Below are 22,903 nucleotides of genomic sequence, written 5' to 3'. Positions count from 1 at the left end.
TGCTATGTGCCAAACACTGTGGATTTACAGAGAAGCAAAGAAAAAAGGATCTGCCTTCCATGAGCTTACATTTTCACGGGGGAAGTCAACATATATAAAAGGAATCTGGAATAGGGTGAGGGATACTCAATGAGGAAGAACAAGGCTTGTGGTGAAAACGTAGAGGCATCCAGAAAGTGATACTTTTTCTTCTCATCCTTCCTTCCTTCCTTCCTTCCTTCCTTCCTTCCTTCCTTCCTTCCTTCCTTCCTTCCTTCCTTCCTTCCTTCCTTCCTTCTTTCCTTTTTCTCTTTCTTTCTTTTATTCTTTCCTTCCCATTTTCAGTGATGACTTTTGTTGATATTTTTTAAATGTTATCTTATTTCATTGGTATTTTTTTCTTTTTACATCACATTGATTTCCAAATATATTCCTTTCTCTCTCACTATCCCAGTGAACCATTCCTTGTAATTAAGATTTAAAAGGAAAAAGAAGAAGAAAAAAGCAATTCAGCTAAAGTAATCAACACAGTGACCTTTTCGTGTAGGCAATATTACACACCCAGAGCCCTCTCTTCTGCAGTGAATCTGGAGGGGTGCATTTTCTTAATTTTTTTCCAAGACCAAACTTAGTAATTATAATTATTAAGCATTCTATTTCATTTTGAGGTTATCGTTCTTTCCATTTCCATTGCTGTGGACTCAGGGCTGTAGAAGAACAAGCTCAAATGGGCTCACAACAGTCAATCATTAAATTTTCTATGTGAGCACTTACACTTTGGAAATCAGCAAATGCTACAAATCAGGACTTGATTCGTTGATTGTCTAGACTTAAGAAAGTGATGAAGAAAATGTTAGTGATACAGATTAAACCTAATGAATATGGTTTTCCTCTCAGAGAGTCAGTTGTTATGCACTTAGCAGCACATTTCTACTTGTTATCACTTTTTCTAGTTATGCTTACTTCACTTTGCATCAGATCATGTAATTCTTCTTATGTTTCTATGCATTAATTCTATTTACCGTTTTTTACAATTCAGTAATATCCCATTTTTACCTTTATGTATCACAATTTGTTTTTGCCACTTGTCTAATTCATGGGCATCCACTTTTTTTCTTTCTCTCTCAATTCTTTGCAACCAAAAATTACTTCTATGAATGTTTTGGTGAGTATTTCTTTCTGTCTTTAACCTCTGTGGGGTATATGCCTAGCAGTGGGACCTCTAAGCAAAAGGTATTAGCCTTTCATCAATTAAAAAAAGAAACAACAACATAATTCATTGCCATCCCCCAGAATCCTGGGACAATTTCTCAATGGTGTATTTAAAATATTTGTTATGTTACAGCCCCTTCAACTTGATGACTTCCATCTTTTCTTATATTTGTCAATTTCCTTGATGTGAGATGAAACCTCAGTTATTTTGATTTTCAGTTTTCCAGTTATTGGTAATTTTGAGTATTCTTTTATATAGTTGTGAATAATTTGCATTTCTGTAGAGAATTGTTTGTTCATATCCATTGGGAAATGGTTTGGGGGCTTATGTATGTTACTTTAATTTCCTATACATCTTTGATATCAGCCTGAATTAGAGATGTTTGATGCAATTATTTTCCCTTATTTCATCATTTCCCCTGTCTGACAATATCATCCCACACTTTTACTTTACCACTAGAGTCTCTGATGAGAGATAGTAAACATGATTCAGTATTCCTGTCAAGCCATGATAAGGCATTGCATTGATAACATTTTTGAAGTCTTTCACTCTCCTTTGGAAGTCTACTTAGACTTCTAGGTTAGTGATCATTAGTGGTATGATGAATGAACATAGCATCCAGAAAATCTCCTGATATTAAATTGAGACCAGGTTTGCATCTCAGCTCTAACATGGGAATTACAACATTTATTTGGGAGGTAACACAAAGTGGTAGAGAGCTGGCCTCAAAATGAAGAAAATCTGGAGCCCATTCTCAGTGCACCACACTGTACATTAGAGGATGGCAATGTGGGGCAGATGTCTGCTTCCTTTCCTGAAACTAGAAAATCTCAGAGTTGATAGGGAACTCCAGCCCAAACCTGAACAAGAATTTTCTCTTTAATCTATCTGAAAAGTGATTCTCCAATCCAGCCTTTGTTTGGAGGCCCTCAGTGGGGTCTTCCACTGGCTGGGATCAGTTTCTTGCTTAAATTCATAGAGTTTTCGCTTTGGCCATTTCTGTCATAGCTTATATTTGCATTAAAAATGGAGGTCAAGGGAAGGGAGGTTCTTGGACTTGAAACCAGGAAGAAATTAGTTCAGATCTTGACTCAGACATTTAATTAGCTATGTGATCCTTGGTAAACTACTTGACTCTTCTCAGTCTTGGTTTCTAAATTTGTAAAAATAACAATAACACTTACCTTCCAGGATTGTTGTTAAGATCACATGAGATAACATAGGTAATGTGCTTTGTAAATCTTAAAGTGGTATAATATACATATGTGTGTGTGTATATATACACATATGAAACCTAAAATAAAATAATAGTAATAGCAATAATGGTCATCATTATCACCACCACCACCATCATCACCATCAACAACAAAAAGAAACCACAGCAAAGGAAACAAACACAACTTGCTCAGCCACCAGAAAACTTCCTTATGGATTTAAATGATTTTATCCCATGAATTTGGCTCTTCTTACAAAGATTGCTCAGAACATCTTTGAAAATGAGAATGTCCTAGACTTCTTTTCTGAGAGGAGACATTGCAGTAGAATAGAAAGAGCAGGGAACTTTGAGTCAGAGGAAACTGTGTTCAAATCCCATCTCTCCTACTACTAACTAGCTCTGTGACCTTGGGCAAGTCATTCATCCTCCAGGGCTCATTTTTTTTTTCTTTGTAAAATGAAAGAAAGTCAAAGTATATGGTTAAATCATCTTGTACTGAAAGGGTAAGTGGGAGTGAGTAACAGAATGGAAACTACTCAAGTTTTAATTTGATATAGTTTTTCACTGTAATTCATTTTCCTTTAAGAATCAAAGTGGGAAGTAATTTGGGGAAAATGGTAAGCTGAAAAGGGGAAGGGAAGGAGGGAAATGGATATTGCAATTGAGTTGTATGGGAAGATCCCTCAATCTGCGGATTATTGGCATGGGGAATCCTAAAAGCCTTGAAGTGGGCAGGAGTATACCATGTCAGAAGTATTTAAGGAGGCTGGGCATGGTGGTGCACGCTGGTAATCCCTGCTGTGGGGGGAGAATGAGAGTAGTAGATCACTTTAGCTTGGGAGTTCTAAGCTGCAGTGGGTTACAACCACTGGGAGGTCTATATTAAGTCTGAGCCCTGGAAGTGGAGGGCCACTAGGCTTGCTAAGGAGGGGTGAATTTGCCCCAGGTCAGAAACAAATAGAAGTCAGAAATTTTGTGCAGATCATTATTAGTATCATGATGACCAGTTTGGGGATTAGCCTAGGAATGACTATTGAACTTCTGTCTTAGGCAAGACAGAAAGACCCAGCCTCCAAAAAATAAATAAATAATAAAATAGACACATATACACAATACATACATACATATACACACATACATATATATATTTAGGAAGTGACATGTGATGGTGGATTGCTATCTCAGTAGTGCAGAGGTGGCTTGAGTTCCAATTTGCCATGCCAATGGAAGCTAACGCATTCTTTACACATGGTTATCAAGCCAAGCACTCTGTGTCTTCCCAAGAGCCTAGTGGAAGACAGCATATCCTGTACGTATGCCAGACATGCTGTTTGGTTCTTCTCGATTTTCCTTTCAACTACAGAAAGGCATGGGAAATTTAATTTCAAAATTTCATTCTAACGGGATGTCATTTGGGAAGTTAGATGAATGACTAATAAACAAAATATTTTCATGTTTGTTTTTAATACAAACCCCAAACATTCAAAATTAATTCCTTGGAGTTGATATTTTGGAATGATCCTTTTTGACTCTAACTGCGTATTATTAAATCTTGAAATAATAGCAGAGCACTTAAACCAATTTGATCCTCATAACAACCCCATGATATATTATCATCCTCATTTTACTGATTAGAAAACTATGTCTTAGGGAGGCTATGTGAATTGCCTAGAAAACTGAGGCTCAGGGCATTTTAGAGAGTCATAGGTCCTAAACCCTGGAGGCAAGATTCAAATCCAGGGATTCTTCTCTCCTAGTCCAGTGAACCTTACTGTCTTTCTTTAGGGTGGGGAGGATTTAGATAGTGAAATTCTTAGGCTCTTCACTGGTCAGAGTAGGAAAGTGTCTGAATACACTTGTTCTTTGATCCATTGTTACAGATCAATTGTTGCAGATTTCTTATCAGATATGGAATGGAGAATTTAAAGAAAAAGAAATGCCCCAGAGCTTTAAAATACACATTGAAAAGACTTAAGTAGTTTTGAGATGCTCCTGGAAAGGAAGAGGACTAGAGAACCCAGTAATCTCTGTGACAGGCGATCCTTGGAATCAGCCTCAGTGAATTATAGGCAGGCAAGCACTCACTGTTCCCTGTAATTAAACATTCAATTTTATTTATTCCAGATGGATTTGCTTCAAGTAAATTCTGATTCCTCTATGCTACTTTTTTTTTCTCCTCCTGTCCCCCAAGGGACAGGAATGGGTCATGTCAAGTTAAATCAAGTCAATGAACCTTTATTAAATGCCTACTATGTGCCAGGCACTGTGAATTTTAGCTCAGTTTCTAGTCCTTCTAAATTGCAAATTGTTATGCAAGGAACCTGAATATTTTCCGAGGAGCAAATCATTAAGTGCTTATGCAATTCATCTTAATTGCATTTTCATATTTTCCTGTCAACCTTGCCCAGGAAGACCCTAGGCACATGGCTTTAGAGCTAGAGGTACATGAGAGGTCATCTAACCCAAAGCCCTCATTTAAAGATGAGGGAACTTAGAACCATGGAGATTGAGTGATTTTTCCAGTCACATAGGTAGCAAATAGCAGAAATGGAACCCCTTCTCTTCCTCCACTTTGCAAAATAAAACTCCTGTATGGAACTTGTTGCCATTTTTACATGTTATTTATATTTGACATTTTCACATATAATGTTTATATATTTATGCTTCTCCAAGAAATTAGCATGGCATTAGTTGGAAGAGGAAAAATGTTTGTTTGTTTTTTTAACAAGCTTGCATTGATTTTATTATTCAAAGGATGAAAAAGTCATAATTATTGGAGAGGGAAATTTGCATTACTGTAAATAAATTGAGAATGCCAAGGAGAGTCAGTGTTTTACTGATAATACATGTGCCATGAAACTTTGCTCTGATATGTTGGCATTTTTTGGAGGTGGCCCTCAGTTCTCCAAGATAACGCCAGTGGAGGGAAATTCTGGGTAGCTCTTACAGAGGATTTGAAGCAAAATGAAGCATTCGATTCCTGCTTTCAAGAAGCTTACATTCTATTGGGGACATTCAATCATTCACAGTTAAATAAATATAAAGTAGCACAAATAATTTGAAGAAGGAATGAATACCATTAACTTCAGTTCCAAGAAAGCAGAAGGGATCCCAGCTCAACAACAGGGGCCACAGTTCTCCCATAAATTCTCTAGCATTTTTCCCATTCAAGAACCCAGTCAGGTTAATCTGCATCATTTTGGAATCTGGAGGGGGGGGTGTGAAGAAAGGTCTCCAGAAGAAGGTAGTATCTGAGCTCTGCTTTATGGATGCTAAGAGGTGTCAGTGAGAAAGCTGGAGATCTGGTAATAGACCAGGTGTTGCTGTATATCTATCATTTGAGGACCAACCTAGCTAAGTTCAGAGATGTTCGTTCCCAAGTCAGATGGAGGTTGATAGATTTTTTTTTTTTGGCCATTCCAAATCTCTGCACCAGCAGCAGGAATATTCATGTGGATCATAGGTATCATCAATTTCTAACTTTAGATACTTTTGAGTCCAACCCTTTCATTTTAGAAATGAGTAAACTGAGGCCAGGGACATTAAATGATTTTCTCAAAATTGCAATTAGCAGGTAGCTTAGGCAGAACATGAATTTAGGTCATTCTGACCCCACTTCCAATGCTCTATCCGCCATAGTACTTTGTCTCTCAGATCCTTTAGGTAGAAGATGCTATGTCACATAGTGGATATGGTCCTAGACTTGTTGTCAGGTAGACCTGAGTTCAAATCCTGCCTCAGACACTTACTAGATGCATGACTCTGGGCAAATTACAACCTCCCTGGGCCTCAGTTTCCACCTTTGTCAAACAAAGGGTTGAAGTCAGTGGCTTCTAAGTCCTCTTTCAGTTGTAAATCTATGATCTTAGTATCCTATGGTTATGCAGTAATGTGATTGCACTTTTATACTGTAAATGAAATATTTTTCTTTTCTGTTTTTATATAAATTTTCATTTTTACCAAAAACTTAAACATCAACCCAGTATTCCATCATCTCTCATCTCTGTCTCTGCATTTGCTGTGCCCCTGTCCAGGCATGGCCTCCTTAACCTCTAGCTCTCATATTCTAGCTTCTGTCAAAGTTTAACATAAGCAACAGTTCTGACTGGAGGCATTCCCATGTTGCTCCTCTTCCCCTCCTCCTCTTTGTCCTGGGAAAGTGATTTTCCCAAGGTCACAAATAGTAGAACTATAATTCATCAGTTAGCTCCAAATTCAGTCCTCTTCTACTATACCACCATTTCCTTAATCTTGTATATTTTGGAAACAATAACAATTATTTTTTAAAAAATTGGATAAGATTTTCTAATAATAAATTGAAGCAGTAGCTTATAAAAAGCCAGCCTCAGAGTTAGGAAGACATGGCTTCCAATTACAGGTACAAACTGTATGGCCCTAGGCAAGTCATTTCACCCTGGGCTCACTGCATTATCATTGGTCCACCTTCCTTCCTCCTCACACATCTCTCTGGTGATATCTTTTCTGCTCCTTCTTCCATGTGGTTCTTTTTGGGTGATGTCTTGCAGCCTTTTCATGCCCACTACATGCCTTCTTCTGCTGCCCTGGCACTCTCTATTTTAAAATTTGTTCATTTTGAAATGCCAATGTCTCTCATAGCTATTGAGGAATCATAGGCATAAAGAGGTGGTGGATGTTTGTTCCATTGTATTTCAAAGTGATATTTTTTCCTGACTCCTTCTTTGGAGTAGAGGTATTGTACTTTGAACTTCCCTCATTTTGTAGCCACTTAGGTCTTGAGTAATATGCAGAATGCCTGGATTTCTCTAAATACTTTATAACTAAATACAGTATAACTTTGGCCAAATCCAGTGGTGCCCAAGTTGACTGCTGATACAAAATCAGCATCTTATTTACCTTCTGCTTCAAGACATTCAGTAAGCCATATCCTGCTGCCCTTACTTCCCCATGACACTGGTAGGGTTAGCTCCTCTTTTCCCTTTCCTCAAACTCACTGAAATATGAGTCTCATCATTCTTTTGTTTTATCTTCTTTAAATGTCATTGGTGGCCATTAGCATAATTCAACACATCCCCAGTCTGAGCTCAGTCCAACTCAATGGCAATTTGGTGGAGCGGAGGATAGAGTGCTGTGCCTGGAGTCAGGAAGACTTGAGTTTAAATCTGAGTTCAGATGTTTCCTAGCTGTGTGACCCTGAGCAAGTCACTTAACTTCTGTCTTAGTTTCTTTAACTGTAAAATGGGGATAATAATAGCACCTACACCCCAAGGTTGATGTGGTGCTCAAATGAGATAATACTGAATACAGTACTGAATACAGTGCCTAGCATGTTGTAAGTGGATAAATAAATGCTTATTTCCTTCCTTTCTGCAGGCAGCATTTATGTGCCTGGCACTGTGCTAGGTACTAGAGATACATAGATGAGAATGAAATAGCCCTACCCCTAAGGAGTTTGCCTTTAATCAAGGTTGGTGAAGTGGTGAGGGTCAGGAAGTGAAAGTACATGCACAAATAAGTTAAATAGAAAACAATGTCAAATTTCATCATGGGGATGGGAAGAGCACCTCTATTTGGGCTGTGGGAGGCATGATCATACTCCACGCACATTTACACAACTCAGTTTATCCCCTGGCTACCATCACCTGGTGTCTATTGATTGTTTATTCTTCTAGTATTCTGGTGGCTGTAGTGCCTAGTATTTTTATTTGTACTATGTATCATTCTTATACATACTATGCCTATAATATGTTGTTCCTAGTATTCTTCCTGTCTCTGGTGAATCCCGTGTGTCAGCCTCCTCTTACATCCTGATATCCTGAGCTGACATGCTTACAACACATTGTATTCCTGAAAGAAAGCTGATGAGGTTACTGTAAATACCACAGTGCAAAAGGCCCTTCCCATATTGCTTCCTTGGACATGAGCCAGACTCTGCCCAGGGTCTTCTCAGCCCAAGCTCTAGCCCATTTGTCTCCTTGGCTGACAAAATGGATCACGTAGAATGAGTTGGTAAGGAGTAAAGTCATTTAAGATGAAGTGATACTTGTGGTGTAGGTAAGCTATCCGTTTTCACTGTGTGCCAGCAGTAAACTTTTCTGAGATATACTTATGATATACTTAGGACTCTATCACCTTCCTTTTGGAAGTTTAGTTTTAAAAGGATCTAAATATAATTTCTAAAAAGGGGACAAGAGTTTTCAATGTCATAGATGAGAATGGGATTTTAACCCAGTTAGGGGCTCTATTCTTTTCATAATTTTCTATCTAAGCACTTCACTGGAGGCCATGTTACCATTCATTATAGATCACAGTGAGAAACACTAATTATTGGACCTCCCTGGAAATTGACCAGGGCTAGTCAGCTCAACCAGAAGTTATATTTGACATAGCTCTGCAACTTCTACCAGGGTGGTGATGGTGATGGTGGTGGTGGTGGTGGTGTGATACTTGTATCCATCATTGCTGGATTTCCCACTTTGCCCTCAGCACTCCCAGAAAAAGGGCAGAGGGAAAAGAAAAAAGGATTGAAAGTGAAATAACCTCTACTTGCCTTTTCCTCTTGATTAACTAAGAGGAAACTGAAAATCAAGAAGAGGAAAGGATATACCATTAGAGGGCACTTTTGCAATCCTAGAGAAGAGAACTCTACACTTTGCTTTGGGTTTGTTCTAAGAAGAAACGCTTTTAGATGGTTATTTGAAGTGTCTGGTACTTACACATAGTGACTGATAGCAGGGAAACATTTTCATTGTGTAGAAAAAAATGATTTAATTAAAGATACAGATTTGCTTCCAAAGATGATCAAAGCAAGGTTTTATTTTGAATAAAGTATATATAGGCAATGATTTGTATTTGAGGAGGAGTGTTTACAGTTTCACAGATATATTTTGTAAAAATAACAAATCAGCCTTTGATTTAATGAACTAATTATCCAATGTTGTAGAAGGGAGAAGGAAGTAAATTTTCTCAATAATATGTGAATTTCAAAAGATCACCTTTTTATATTTTTAATTGAAATTTGACATCATAAAATGCTTATTAGAATGGACACTAGAAAGGAAGAAAATAGTTATATTTTTAGAGACCACCAATGCAGAAAACGCTTTGAAATTAGCATTAAATGTGTAAAATGTAAACATATTAAGGCAAAGATCAAAACTGATCATCGGATTAGTTGGGAGAAAAACAGCAATATGACAAAGTTCAATCTTAATTGTTCAACTTTACCTTTTCAAGTAAGCTATGTAAAAAGAAATGGAAGCAGATAATAACAAAAACATAAATGTAGACTATGACCACTTCCCACAAAAGTTTAACTTATATAAAAAAATACAAGATTATACTTCTGGTGCTGGAGTAGATGTAAAAAAAAACCTTATAGTTCAATTCCCTCATTTTACACATGAGGAAAGAGGCTCAGAGAACTTTAAATGGCTTGTGCATGTCAGAGGCAGGATCTGAGATAATTTCTTCTTTACTATAGGTCCCAAATTCTCCTCACCACAGTCTCCATTACTTTCAAGTTTTGTTAGGTTCTGGTGATGACAAGAGCTGGGTTAAGGGATAAGACATCAACTCTTCCCTTGGGTAACCTCGGGTAAGGGTCACTCTCTGCTATCACATCTGTAAAGTAATGAAATTGCTAGGTGGACTAGTGAATTATGTGGACAGATTTCGGAGGGTCTGTAATTTTTTCTTTTTAATGATGACTATATTTTAGTATAATTGGTTTCCTTTGCAATCTCTTGTATTTTATGCATTTCGTGACATTCTGAGAAAGGGTCCTTGTGTTTCATCTGATTGCCTAAGGGGTCCAAAATACACCAAAAGGTTAGGAATACTTGAACTAGGAGATTCCAACGCACCCTCTGAACATTCTCTTCCTCTCTGATTTATTTAACAACAACAACAACTTGCCCTTCCGGGGAAAAGTAAAGTATCGTTCTTGGTAATTATAAAAGGAGAAGCAACTGAAATAAATATCCAATGAGAGTTGCTTCCTATCCCCCCCCACCCTGTTATTATTAGGCCTGAATAGCTCAGTAAAGTTCCTGTACCTGTCCATTCATGTAAAACAGTAGTACATTATTTAGATGCTTCTGACTCTTTGTGATCCCATTCGGAGTTTTCTTGGCAAAAATACTGGAGTGGTTTGCCATTTCCTTCTCCAGCTCATTTTTAGGTGAGGACACTGAGACAAACAGAATTAAGTGACTTGCCTAGGATCACACAGCTACTAAGTGTCTGAGGCCAGATTTGAACTCAGGGCTGCCTGACTCCAGGCTGGGTGTTTTGTCCACTGAGCTATCTACCTGCCATAGCACGTTGTAGAGGTCATGTAGCCTAAATCTCTTAATTTTACAAATTAACGAACTAAAGTCTGGAAAGCTGAAATTAGACTTTTTTGAAATGGTCACATAGGCAGAAAGTGGTAAGGCTGGAATTCAGAGTCAGGCACTCTGATGCCAAATCTAGTGTTCTTTTCACAATGCCATGGTAGTTAACGTAGAATAAAGGAACGAGAACTAGAATTCAAGTCAGGAGACACCTGGTTTGACGCAGACCCTGGTACCAATGAGCCATGTGGTTACAGAAAAGTCATTACTCAGAGCCTCAGTTTCCTCAACAATAAAACAAGGTGATTATTAGTGCTTGTACTGACTTCATAGAGCTGTTGGGAGGCTCATCTGTTCATACAATGATTGACCATGAATCCAGGGAATTTGCTCCCCTCCTCTGGCCAGAGGTGATGGATTCTGAATGATTTGAGATTGAGGCACTTTTTTTGGGAGGAGAGGGAGGAGCACATGGTCAATTTGAGAATTTGGTTTACTTAACTATCCATGTTTATAATTTTTTAAAATTTCTTTTTCAAGGGGGAGGCAGAGGAGGTGGAAAAGGAGAAAGGATTTTCATTGAAAAAGCAAATTTTAATTAAAACTAATTATCATAGAGCTCAGATCTTTAAGTTTTTATTTTAAAAATTAAATTTTATTTAAAAAATCAAATTGACCCAACTAATCAATTAAATGTACCCCTGGGCATTTACCTCAGTACAAAAGTCCCAACAATTAAAATATTAGCTTCTTTCAGCTGGAACAAGAATATACAGTAGTTTCTCTAAGAAATATTCCCCTGTTGGATTAATGAAGAACTGTTAATCAGAGGAGTGTTTGCCTTGGAGTCAGGAAGAACTGGGTTCAAATCCTGCCTCAGACCCTTCCTAGCAGTATGACCTTGAACGAATCACTTAACAAGTATTTGCCTCAGTTTCTTCATCTGTAAAATTGGGGAGGGTGGACAAATGATCTCCAAAGAGCCTTCCAGCTCTAAATCCGTGATCCAGTGAGACGTCATTGTGATTAAAGCCAGACTTTATGAATAACTTGGATAAAGGCAGAGAAGACACATTAAATTCGCTGAAGATGCAAAGCTAGGGAAGATGCACAATGAATGTACTGCCATGATCGGGGCTCAGCAATGATTTCAAAAGGCTTAAATGTTGGATGTCAGACTCAGGTCTTCCTCCATTGTTCTGTGGAAGTGATTCTGAAGCCCATAGGCGGCTGTGTTGGCAAAGGTACAAGATCAGTTACTTTTGGGGGCTCTGTGTGTATTCATCACGGATGGAAGGGAAATCCAAGGGCTCTGTCCATATTCTGGGATTTCAGGGACTCAATTCAGAAGGTCTCCCATCTCAGCATTTTGGAGTCTTCATGCTCTGCTCAGGGGCGCATCATTCAGACCTGTCCTTCTTTCTCTCTAGGGCAGCTGGGTGGCACAGTGGATAGAGTGCTAGACCTGGAGTTAGGAAAACCTGAGTTCAAATCCAGCCTCAGACACTTCCTAGCTGTGTGACCCTGGGCAAGTCACTAAACCCTGTTTGCCTCAGTTTCCTCATCTATAAAATGAGCTGGAAAAAGATATGGCAAACCACTCCAGGATCTTTGCTGAGAAAACCCAAATGGGGTGAAGAAGAGTCCGATCCGACTGAACAACAATTATTTCTCTCTCTTTGCAGGATGGTGCTGATTCATTGGGGTGTGCTCTGGCTGCTGTTACCCCTTGCTTCCTGGGCCCAGAAGTTACCCACTCGCGATGAAGAGCTGTTTCAGATGCAGATCCAGGATAAAGCGCAGTTTCATGATTCATCAATGTTACCAGATGGAGCTGAGATCAGCAGCTATCTCTTCAGAGACACATCAAAAAGGTACTGTCCCTGGGGTTTTCTCTGTCCTTTTATCTCCATAAAGCACCCATAGAACATTGCATTTGAGATTTGATCTAATAATAATAACAATAACAATGATAATAACTAGTGTTTGGGCTTTAAAATTTAAAAAGCCCCTTTCCATGCTGCTTCCTTCCATCCTCACAACAACCCTGGTGGCAGGGAGGTACTGTTAGAATCCTTATTTACAGATGAGGAAACTGAGGCAGACAGAGGTCTGGTGATGCCCAGAGTGACATAGCTAATTAATGTCTGAGGCAGGATTTGAACTCAGGTCTTCCTGACTGTAGGACCACTGCTCTGTCAACTGTGCTGCCTAATTGCCTTAGATTTGATGGACGTGAACTGCTTTTGCTTTCTTTGTATCATCAGAACTTAGCATAGTGCCTGGCACACAGTAAGCACGCAATAAAAGTGCTTGCTGTGTCATCTACCTATTTCTCATTTTATCTTTTCTATCTATAACTATCATTGATATCTATCTATGTATTTAATCACCTATCTATCCATCCAAACACTATTCATCTATCTAACTATAATTTATAGAAGTAACTCATATCTACAATTTACCAATATTTACATCTATAATTTGTCATCTATTCTACTTGTCGACTGACTGATTGAGGTAGCATAGTTGCGTGGTAGACTGGGCACTGGACTTAGAGTCAGGAATACCGGAGTTCTAATCCAGCTACTTGACCATAGGGAAATCATTTCTCTCTCAGCCTCAGTTTCTTCAACTGTAAAATGGGAATAATAATAAGATCTACCTCCTAGGATTATTTTGAGGCTCAAATAAGACATTTTAATAGTACTCTGCAAATTTTAAACTTATATAATGTTAGCTGTTGTTATCATTGATATATGATGCCTCTTTATTGAAAAAAGAAAAATGGTTCTTTCTTAGGAGCTCTGTAATGACATGTGATGAAATGTTTCAATTTATGTAGTGGTATGAGCTTAGACAGCAAGTTGTGAAAAGCTTGAGAGTTCTTTACCTCCCAGACAGAATTTATGGGTTCCTGGTCCAGGGTCCCACTGGGAAAAATCAGCTAAGAGGGCTACAGCTTCCTCATTTCCTCATTCTATTTTTTTTTTTAACATGAGGCTAGTCAAGTATAAAATAGATGGTCCAAGGGAGTGAGAGTTGTAGCAGTTTGTGATTTGGCCAAATGTGTACCTTTGTTCTACAGAGATCTCTCTTCTGAAATCCCTGAACCTCCTTTGCCAGTGCCTTAGCAGGTCATAAACTTGACCTTGAACCCTCAAAGGTCATTCTAGGATTCTGACAGTTCCAGTGAGCTAGAAAGACTCTGCGTCTTCAATGCTGAGTCCATTTCACCAATTTCTTTCTTAAATCTGCTTCTAGGCTGCAAGAAAAAACTCAATCCCATTGTTACTGTCTAGAGACTGCATTTTCATAGAGCTGATGGGTAATAGGGCTAAAGGTAGAGAGATGATGTGCCTTCTCCTATTTCTATGGAATTGGCATAAAATAAGGGTGGAATTGAAGGCTCTTCTTCCTCAGTTTTGCCATCTGTGAGCTGGGCATAAGAATCTGAGGCTCATAGCATAGCTTTTAAACTTTGAATGTTTTTAATTAATATGCATGTTTTCTCCTCCAAGTCTTCCTCAATTATAAAAGAAGAAAAGTCAAACCCATGTAACAATAATGCATAGTCATAGTCATAAAGAAGAATTCAATTTAACTTTCTTTGCTATAGGGAGAACAGTTTTATATTTTCAATAGTACCCATTATTGTCCTCTCTGACATATGGTGCCCCATGACGGCAGACAGGGTAGCAGCATAGATGTGGAACTGGAAGGAACTTGGACGTCACCGAATCCAGTATTTTGCAAGTATGGAAACTGAGGTACAGACAAGTCAAACAACTTGCCCAAAGTCACACATCTTGTATCAGAGGTGAAATTTGAATGCAGGCTTTCTTGCCTATAAGTTCAACACTCTATTCATTATACCAGTCTGCTCAAACTCTAATGCTGACTGCTGTGTGTCATTGAACAAAAGTCACACTTCACCTCCGGGGGGCTTATGTTCCTCATCTCTAACATGAAATGATTGGACTAGATAGCCTTTGAGGTCTCTTCCAGCTCTAAACATGGATGATTTAGGTGGGAGATGGGCTGCTATCTGCATCAGTGGAGGGAGCTTCCACACTGAGAAAATCACTCATTAAAAAAAATATTAAAAACAAAAAAACAGTGTTAACATATAATTGAGTTGCTTGTTGTTTTGAGTTGGGTTTGCCCTTTACCTTTTGCCAAAAGCGAACAGGAATTTGAGAACTGCATTGTTAGACTAACACTATTTTCTAATTGGGTAGCTATAAAAATTTTCAATTGCAGTGTTTTCTAATAATACCTTCAAGCTCACCGCCTTCATGGAGAAGAAACAGCCTAATATAATAAGGTGACATCTGCATAATACTTTAAAGTTCACAAAACTCTTTCCCTGCATCTCAATGTCATTCACCATCATACCCATCTTACAGATAAGTCAATGAGGCTCAGAGAGCTTGTGATGTGTCCATCATCCCCAGACCAAAATAGAGGTTGAATCTGAACCCGGATCCAGTGATCTCTCCACTGAACCATGCAGTCTCTGCTGAGCAGTACCTCTGATAATGAGTCCTGGACCTGGCTGAGCTCTTAACCCGGGATCAGTTTGCAAATACAAGACCTACTTTGTCTAAGTTACCAGTTATTTAGAGGTAGTCAAGCTTAGTGTGCCTGCTTTATTGGTTTATTGGCAGAAGCCAGGGAGGTTACTTCGAAGCTGAAGCTATCAATGTCATACTTGCTGCATCTGTAATCCCATCCAAGTGGTCATGACTGCCAAAGACAAGGTTGTAACCCATATACGCCTTCACATCCTAGGGACTCCCATCCATGGCCTGTCACAAATTTGCCAAAGGGGCTCCATCTAGTTTGATAAGGGCCTTCTTCACTCTCTTGATACTGAAGGGATGCCATTGGGAACATGGGCCGACCACCCATTATCTTCCACTTTCATTCCGTGGCAAAGTCTTACAGTGTATGTTCCTTGCAAATAGGGATGGTTTCATTCATTGTATTAGTATATAGTGCCTGTCAAATAGAAGGTGCTTAGTAAATGCTTATTAATTTATTTCTCCCTCTGCCCCAGGTATTTCTTTGTAGTTGAAGAAGACAACACCCCTCTATCTGTTACAGTAACACCATGTGATGCACCTTTGGAATGGAAGCTGAGCCTGCAAGAGCTGCCTGAGGAAGTCAGTGGAGAAAGCTCAGGTGAGGAAGAAGAGACATTCTGCTACTCTTCCTTCCCTGGATGGACCTTGAGCCACCAGCATCCCATTAAGAGGAAGGCAGTGCACTTGGCTCTCTGATAAAACATCAGCGACCACTGGATTTGGAAAATTCTGGTCAGCACTCCAGGGATAAAGAGGGACTTTCTGCTCTCTCTTTAAAATATATACACACACACACACACACACACACACACACACACACATACATATATACACACACAAGAATATATGTACATATATGTATATTAATATGCATATATGTGAGCATGCATATACATTACTTCAATCTCGGCCATTTCATAGGAGTCTTCGCATGCTTTTCTGAATCTGAAAGATGACAGGACTGTCTGTGTTGTCCATTGATAGCCTCTTTCTTTGTTTTCATCATTTTGTTTTTTAAAGCAGATTCCATTTTATTTTTCCAATGAACAAAATTTGATTTTCCCTCCTCCTTCCTTACCTCCCTTTTCTTCAAAAGAAAAAAAAAAGGAAACCAATCCCTTAAAACCAATATCTTTGATTGGATAAAATGCCCACTTAGGTCATGGCCCAAATTGAATGTTTCATTGGTTGCATTGAGCTCCGCGCTCCCTTCTGTCAGGAGGTAGGCAATGTTCTTCTTCATCTCTACTTAGTTCTCTGGAATCAAAGTTGGTCATGGTATTGATTAGGAGCAGAGTCTTTGTGAGGTTTCTATCTCTGCATGCCCAGGTGTGCTCAGTGCTCATTAGCTCATGAAGAGGCATTTCTTGAAATTGTAAAAGATTGAAATAGAATGGCTAGTGGGATGGAGTGACTCAGGGACAAAATGTGAGGTGACCTTCATTTGTCTGGAGGCAGCTGGGCTTTCTCTTCCTTAAGATCAGAGAAGTTCATATTATCTGAGTACCGGCTGATACCAAGCAAGTGTACGTGCCACCACATTTTGTCCTCTTCTATAGGTTTCGTAGGTTTCATGGATGTAGAAAGAATGTTGATTTCTTTCTGCTTTGGTGCTCATGCACGTGCCAGTGAGTGGCTTGATCCACTTATGGTAGAGTCTCTTGAGACAATAAGGGTTCCTAGTTAACTGCTATCCAGCAGCAAAGTGCCGCCTGTCCCTTGGGGCATAGGAGCAGCCTTGGCCTTACAGACCTTGGCTTCAGCCTTGCAAGCTCCTGCCTCGACTTTGGCTGTGACTTTGGCTACTGCCTTGCGGGCCTCTTCTTCTGCATCGAGCATATCTGGGTTGTTCCTCTTCCTCTAGGTCACTTATGCTTCTGTGAGAATTTACTGCTCCCTGCAACTACGGGAAGACTTTGTTTTGTTTCCATAATTTCTCATAGCACACATATATTCCATTATATTTGTGTACCACATTTTATTTAGACATTCTCCAATCTAGAAACATCAATCTTGTTTCTAATTCTTTGCAAACACAAAAAGTACTACTATGAATATTTTGGTATATTTGTTATTCAGCCATGTCCAACTCTTCATGGCCCCATTAGAGTTTTCTTGGCAAAGACACTAGAGTAGTTTGCCATTCCTTCTCTAGCTCATTTTACAGATGAGGAAACTGAGGCAAACAGTGTTAAGTAATTTGCTCAGGATCACACAGCTAGTCAGTGTCTGAGGCCAGATCTGAACTCAGGAAGATGAGTCTTCCTGACTCCAGGCCCAGCCCTCTATCACTGCAGCACTAGCTGCTCCTATTTTGGCATATGTGGGACCTTTAGGTCTTGTCTTTGCTCTCTTGGTAGCATATGCTTAGCAGTGAAATCCGTGGGTCATAATTTGACATTGTATTCACTTTGTTCACCCAATTCCAAGTGATGTTATGAATGTTTGGAACAACTTACAGATTCACAGCTCTTGCAGGATATTGTGATGTCTATCTTTCTGAAAGACAGGGACCATCTTCAATTGGTTATAGTCATCATTATCAGTTAGAAGTACTGCTTCTAACACGTGTTAGCTGTGGGACTCTTGGTAAATCACTTAATTTCTCATTGCTCTATTAATATATTTTCTAAGAACAAAAGTTGCAGTCAATGCCAAGCACCATGAGCAGAAGGCCTTCCTTCATCTTGTAGTTACCTTTGTCAATGAAACCATAGGTTCAATCTCTATCCTCCATTCCTTCATTAATTCTGTAAATTGGTTATACAAATTTATAAATGTGATATAGCCTAAAGATTAATACTATCAACTTATAGTATCCAGTTCTCCAGGGTGGGCAGTAGGTCGCCACAGATGAAGGGATTAGATTATTTCCTTCTCTGACCATGCAACTTTGCTACATATGACCCGACAAGGATGAGTGTGTGTGTGTGTGTGTGTGTGTGTGTGTGTGTATGCTGAGTCAACTACAAATTTATGATTTCTAATCTCAAATGGGCCCTCACTGCAACAGAGCAACTTTTCATCTTGTACCTAATTGATTTACTCCCCACCGCTGCAATGGCTGTTCTAAACCCTCTTGTTTTCTTCCAGTTTCCTAGAATACCTCTCCTACCCCTGTCAGAGCTAAGGACCACAACCCTACTTCCCTGTAAAAATTAAGGCCATTCTCCAAGAGGCCTCATCCCCTCCTCCTCATGTCCCATCCCTCCTACATCTTGCATCGCTTCTCCTTCGCTCTTGTCTCTGCTCACAAAGACAAAGCCGTCTCCATGCACATGTGATCCTCTTCCTTCTTATCCTCACCAATATATTGCTTTTTCTATCAATGCCCCTTCCCATCTTCAGTCTCTCTCCTGTCTACAAACACACCCATATTTATTCCATCCTTAAAAAACAAAACAAACAGCAACAAAAACACGGCCCTTACTTGATCCAGACATCCATGGAAACCAGCACACTACCCTATCTCCCCTTCTTGACAAAGCTGTCTCTACTTTCTCTCCTCTTAGTCTCTTTCAACCTCTTTGTTCTCTGGCCTCTGACCTTATTGTTTGGTTGAAATTACTCCGTCCAAGATAACCAGGGATCTCTTCATTACTGAACCCAATGGCTTTTTCCCAATCCTTGACCTTCTTGACCTCTCTGAGACATTTGACACTGTTTATTATTTTCTCATTCTGGATATCCTCTCTCCTCTGAGTTTTCATGACCTTTCTCCTGGTTCTCCTCCAATCTGTCTCACATCTCCTTATCAGTCTTATTTGCTGGCATATCACCTGCATCATACCCCAGAATTGACCACTTATCTAGGAGGAAAATCTGATTCATGTACAAGTTTATCCTCTGAGCTCCCTTTGAAATCAGAGATTCTATGGTTTGAATTTTGTCTTCAAATCTAATCCATAGACATTTCATGAACTAAGTGATTGCTTAATAAATAGTATTGACATAGCAACTTGACTCTTACATAGTTTATTTCATTTGATCCTGTGAGGTAGGTGCTATGATTTCCCCCCATTTTACAGATGAGGAAAGTGAGGCTGAGTGAGAACAAATAACTTCCAAGGGTCAAACAGCTAAGTAAGTGTTGTAGAGAGAATTTAAACTTAGGTTTTCTTAGCTCCAAGTCCAGTGATCTATTTACTGTGCCATCTAGCTGCTCTCTCTCTCTCTCTCTCTCTCTCTCTCTCTCTCTCTCTCTCTCTCTCTCTCTCTCTCACACACACACACACACACACACACACACACACACACACACACACACACTTATCATTTGGGACAGCTAGGTGGTACAGTGGATAGAACACTGGGCTTGGAATCAGGAAGACCCATACTCATGAGCTCAAATCTGGCCTCAGACTCTTTCTATTTGTGTGACCTGGGCAAAGTCACTTAACCCTGTTTGCCTCAGTTAATCATCTGTAAAAATGAGCTGGAGAAGGAAATGGCCAACCCCTTCAGTATCTCTGCCAAGAAAAGCCCAAAATGGGGTCATGAAGAGTCAGGCATGACTGAAAAATAACATCTATCTATCAATCATCTGTCTTAATAAATAAATTGATTTTCGTTACAAAACAAGGCATGATCAACCTGCAGCTTCCAGCCTGTGCTCCTTGGCTTCCATTAGCTCCTCCTGGAGCCTTTCCCACAGAAGTTGATGCATATATTAAGCATCTGTGTAAAAACATTCTGAAATCCCAGGCTGTCCAAAAAAAGGCTGTGGGCCAGATTTGGCCTGAGAGTTATAGTTTGCCAATGTTTGCAAACAAATCATTAGAGTTTAGAACTGGAAAGGAGTGGTAAGGATCATTTTGTCCAATTCCCTTCATTTTGAAGAGCAGTGAATTGAGTCAAATAAAATCAAGTGACTTGGTCAAAGTCACTCAGGCCCTGCATGCCAGAGCTGGGGTCTAAACCCAAGTTCATTGTGCTAGGCTTCAGCTATTTTTTTCTTTTCATATATTTGCCTTCCTATTAGCTGCCAAATAGGGACAATTCATGTTGTCCAGTAAGAGGCATGAGCCAACCTGCCTTTTAAAATATGTCTCTGCTTGTCTTTTCTAGGTGATCCCGAGCCACTTGAGCAGCAGAAGCAGCAGATAATTCATGAGGATAGCACCGAGTTATTCTCCTACAAAGGAAATGACGTGGAATCTTTTTTGTCTTCAAGTTCGCCATCTGGCTTGTACCAATTGGAGCTTCTTTCCACTGAGAAGGATACCCATTTTAAAGTCTATGCCACCACTACACCAGAGTCTGACCAGCCCTACCCTGAGTTGCCCTATGACCCACGAGTGGATGTTACGTCTCTGGGGCACACCACGGTGACTTTGGTGTGGAAACCCAGCCCCACGGCCTCGCTGCTGAAACAGCCCATTCAGTATTGTGTAGTCATCAACAGAGAGCACAACTTCAAGAGTCTCTGTGCCGTAGAGGCCAAGATGACTGCTGACGACGCCTTTATGATGGCGCCCAAGCCTGGCCTGGACTTCAGCCCCTTTGACTTTGCCCACTTTGGATTTCCTTCAGAAAATGGTCCTGGCAGAGAGCGGGGCTTCTCAGGCAAGCCGGTTCCCAAAATGGGGCGGCATGTCTATTCCAAGGCCAAGGTGGACATTCAGAAGATCTGCATTGGGAACAAGAATATCTATACAGTGTCTGACCTGAAACCGGACACGCAGTATTATTTTGATGTGTTTGTGGTCAAAGTGCCCAGCAACACAAGCACTGCGTACATCGGCACCTTTGCCAGAACCAAAGAGGAAGCCAGGCAGAAGACAGTGGACCTCAAAGATGGGAAAGTCACTGACGTGTTCCTGAAGAGAAAGGGCACCAAGTTTCTCCGGTTTGCTCCTGTCTCGTCCCATCAGAAAGTCGCCTTCTTTGTCCACTCCTGCCTGGACATGATTCAGATCCAGGTCAGGCGAGACGGGAAGCTTCTTTTGTCCCAGAATGTGGAAGGCGTCCATCAGTTTCAGCTTCGGGGGAAACCGAAAGCCAAGTATCTCCTTAAGCTGAAGGGCAACAAGAAGGGGGCCTCCATGCTGAAGATCCTGGCGACCACACGGCTCCATAAGCAGTCATTCCCCTCCCTTCCTGAAGACACAAGAATAAAGGCCTTCGACAAGCTTCGCACATGTTCTTCAGCCACAGTGGCCTGGTTGGGCACCCAGGACAGAAACAAGTTTTGCATCTATAGAAAGGAAGTGGACGCTAACTACAATGAAAACCAGAAGAAAAGAGAACAGAACCAGTGCCTAGGGCCAGAAACGAGAAAGAAATCAGAGAAGGTCCTCTGTAAGTATTTCCACAGCCAAAACTTACAGAAGGCAGTGACCACTGAAACGATTAAAGGCCTCCAACCTGGCCGATCTTACCTTATTGATGTTTATGTCATTGGGCACGGAGGGCACTCAGTGAAATATCTGAGTAAAGTTGTGAAAACAAGGAAATTCTGCTAGTGACTTGGCATCAAGAAATAAACTTTAGGGAAGTCAAGGGGAACAGTATCCTACTTTATGTGTAAACAATTGACTATCACACAGCTGAGGGAAGTTGTGGCCTGCATTTGTGCTGTGTAAGAAAAGATATCAACTTGTATATTTATGTTTACCTATGCCATTGTCATATGGGACTGGGCCAGGCGCTCCTGGATGGCATCTGGAAGATGTATTACTGGGTGGTCCAGCTCCTCACTGGACTCTTGGTTTACATCAACAGCTGCAGGAAACATGGAAAGAATCTCCTGCCATCCTTTGCTTTCACACTGCATGAACTGCTTCTAAGTTATCTTATTACTTCAAACCCTGAAAAATGTCATTCTCTAGATGCATACACACACACAAATGCAAATGCTCTCTGTAGATCCTAGGTTGTCTGTAAATTATTTTATAAAGTCTTGTTTTAAATGTTGGTGTTTTTATGATTGCAAACTATTAAATTCTTGCCATGTCTAATTACCAACCTAATATCAGCCTGTACTCTGGTAGCTTTCATCACAATTCCAAATTCCTGTCTGGTTGGGTTCGATGTTTAAATGCTGTACCATGTACAAAGCTGACATATCTTATATTCCTGTACATAAAATTAAAAATCTTAGATTATGTATTCCTCCTTCTCTCATTGTATTCTAGGCAGGAGAAACAGCCTCCTGGTGAAATGAAATTTCTACTCTGGCCCTTTCTGTAATGTGTCACCTAAAACAGCTTTTCCTTTTGGTTGAACAGGCATGTTAAGTCTCCCTCAGTTATGGATGCATTAACGAAAGTTGTTAAGATGTGTAATTTGACATTGAACAGAAGCCAGCTGCTGTGGAAGTTGAGAACTCTTCTAAATAATTGTTAAAAGGACCAGACCTGCCCACCAGACATGGTAGCTCAACAAACATTAAACAAATATTGCTCAGGGCTTAGAATGGATCCTATCCTAAACATCTGTCTTTAAGGACAACGTATGGGTGTTCAAAGGTGTTTCCATTGGCTTAATTAAAGATTAGCAAAATGATTATTTTGATTTCTGGATAAAATAGTTCTGTCACTTCCAACTGAACCTGTGCTAAATAATGAGAAAATTGCAGTAATCATTATTA

At 39.9% G+C, this 22,903-nt stretch overlaps 1 protein-coding gene across 1 annotated transcript in view; it reads left to right on the top strand.

The window, feature by feature from the left end:
* The window catches only part of NDNF (neuron derived neurotrophic factor), a 44,985-nt gene extending 22,563 nt beyond the window's left edge, over positions 1 to 22,422 (top strand). The window contains exons 2-4 of the mRNA XM_021008340.2: positions 12,409 to 12,597; positions 15,786 to 15,910; positions 20,380 to 22,422. Of these exons, the coding sequence (XP_020863999.1) occupies positions 12,410 to 12,597; positions 15,786 to 15,910; positions 20,380 to 21,776 (1,710 nt within the window). The 5' untranslated portion in view covers position 12,409 and the 3' untranslated portion in view covers positions 21,777 to 22,422. The remainder of the gene's footprint in view (positions 1 to 12,408; positions 12,598 to 15,785; positions 15,911 to 20,379) is intronic.
* Positions 22,423 to 22,903: the final 481 nt, after the last annotated feature.

Source organism: Phascolarctos cinereus, unplaced genomic scaffold, assembly GCF_003287225.1.
Source record: "Phascolarctos cinereus isolate Bilbo 61053 unplaced genomic scaffold, phaCin_HiC Scaffold_9;HRSCAF=440, whole genome shotgun sequence".
NCBI lineage: Eukaryota > Metazoa > Chordata > Mammalia > Diprotodontia > Phascolarctidae > Phascolarctos > Phascolarctos cinereus.
This window is presented reverse-complemented; position numbering and strand designations above follow the sequence as displayed.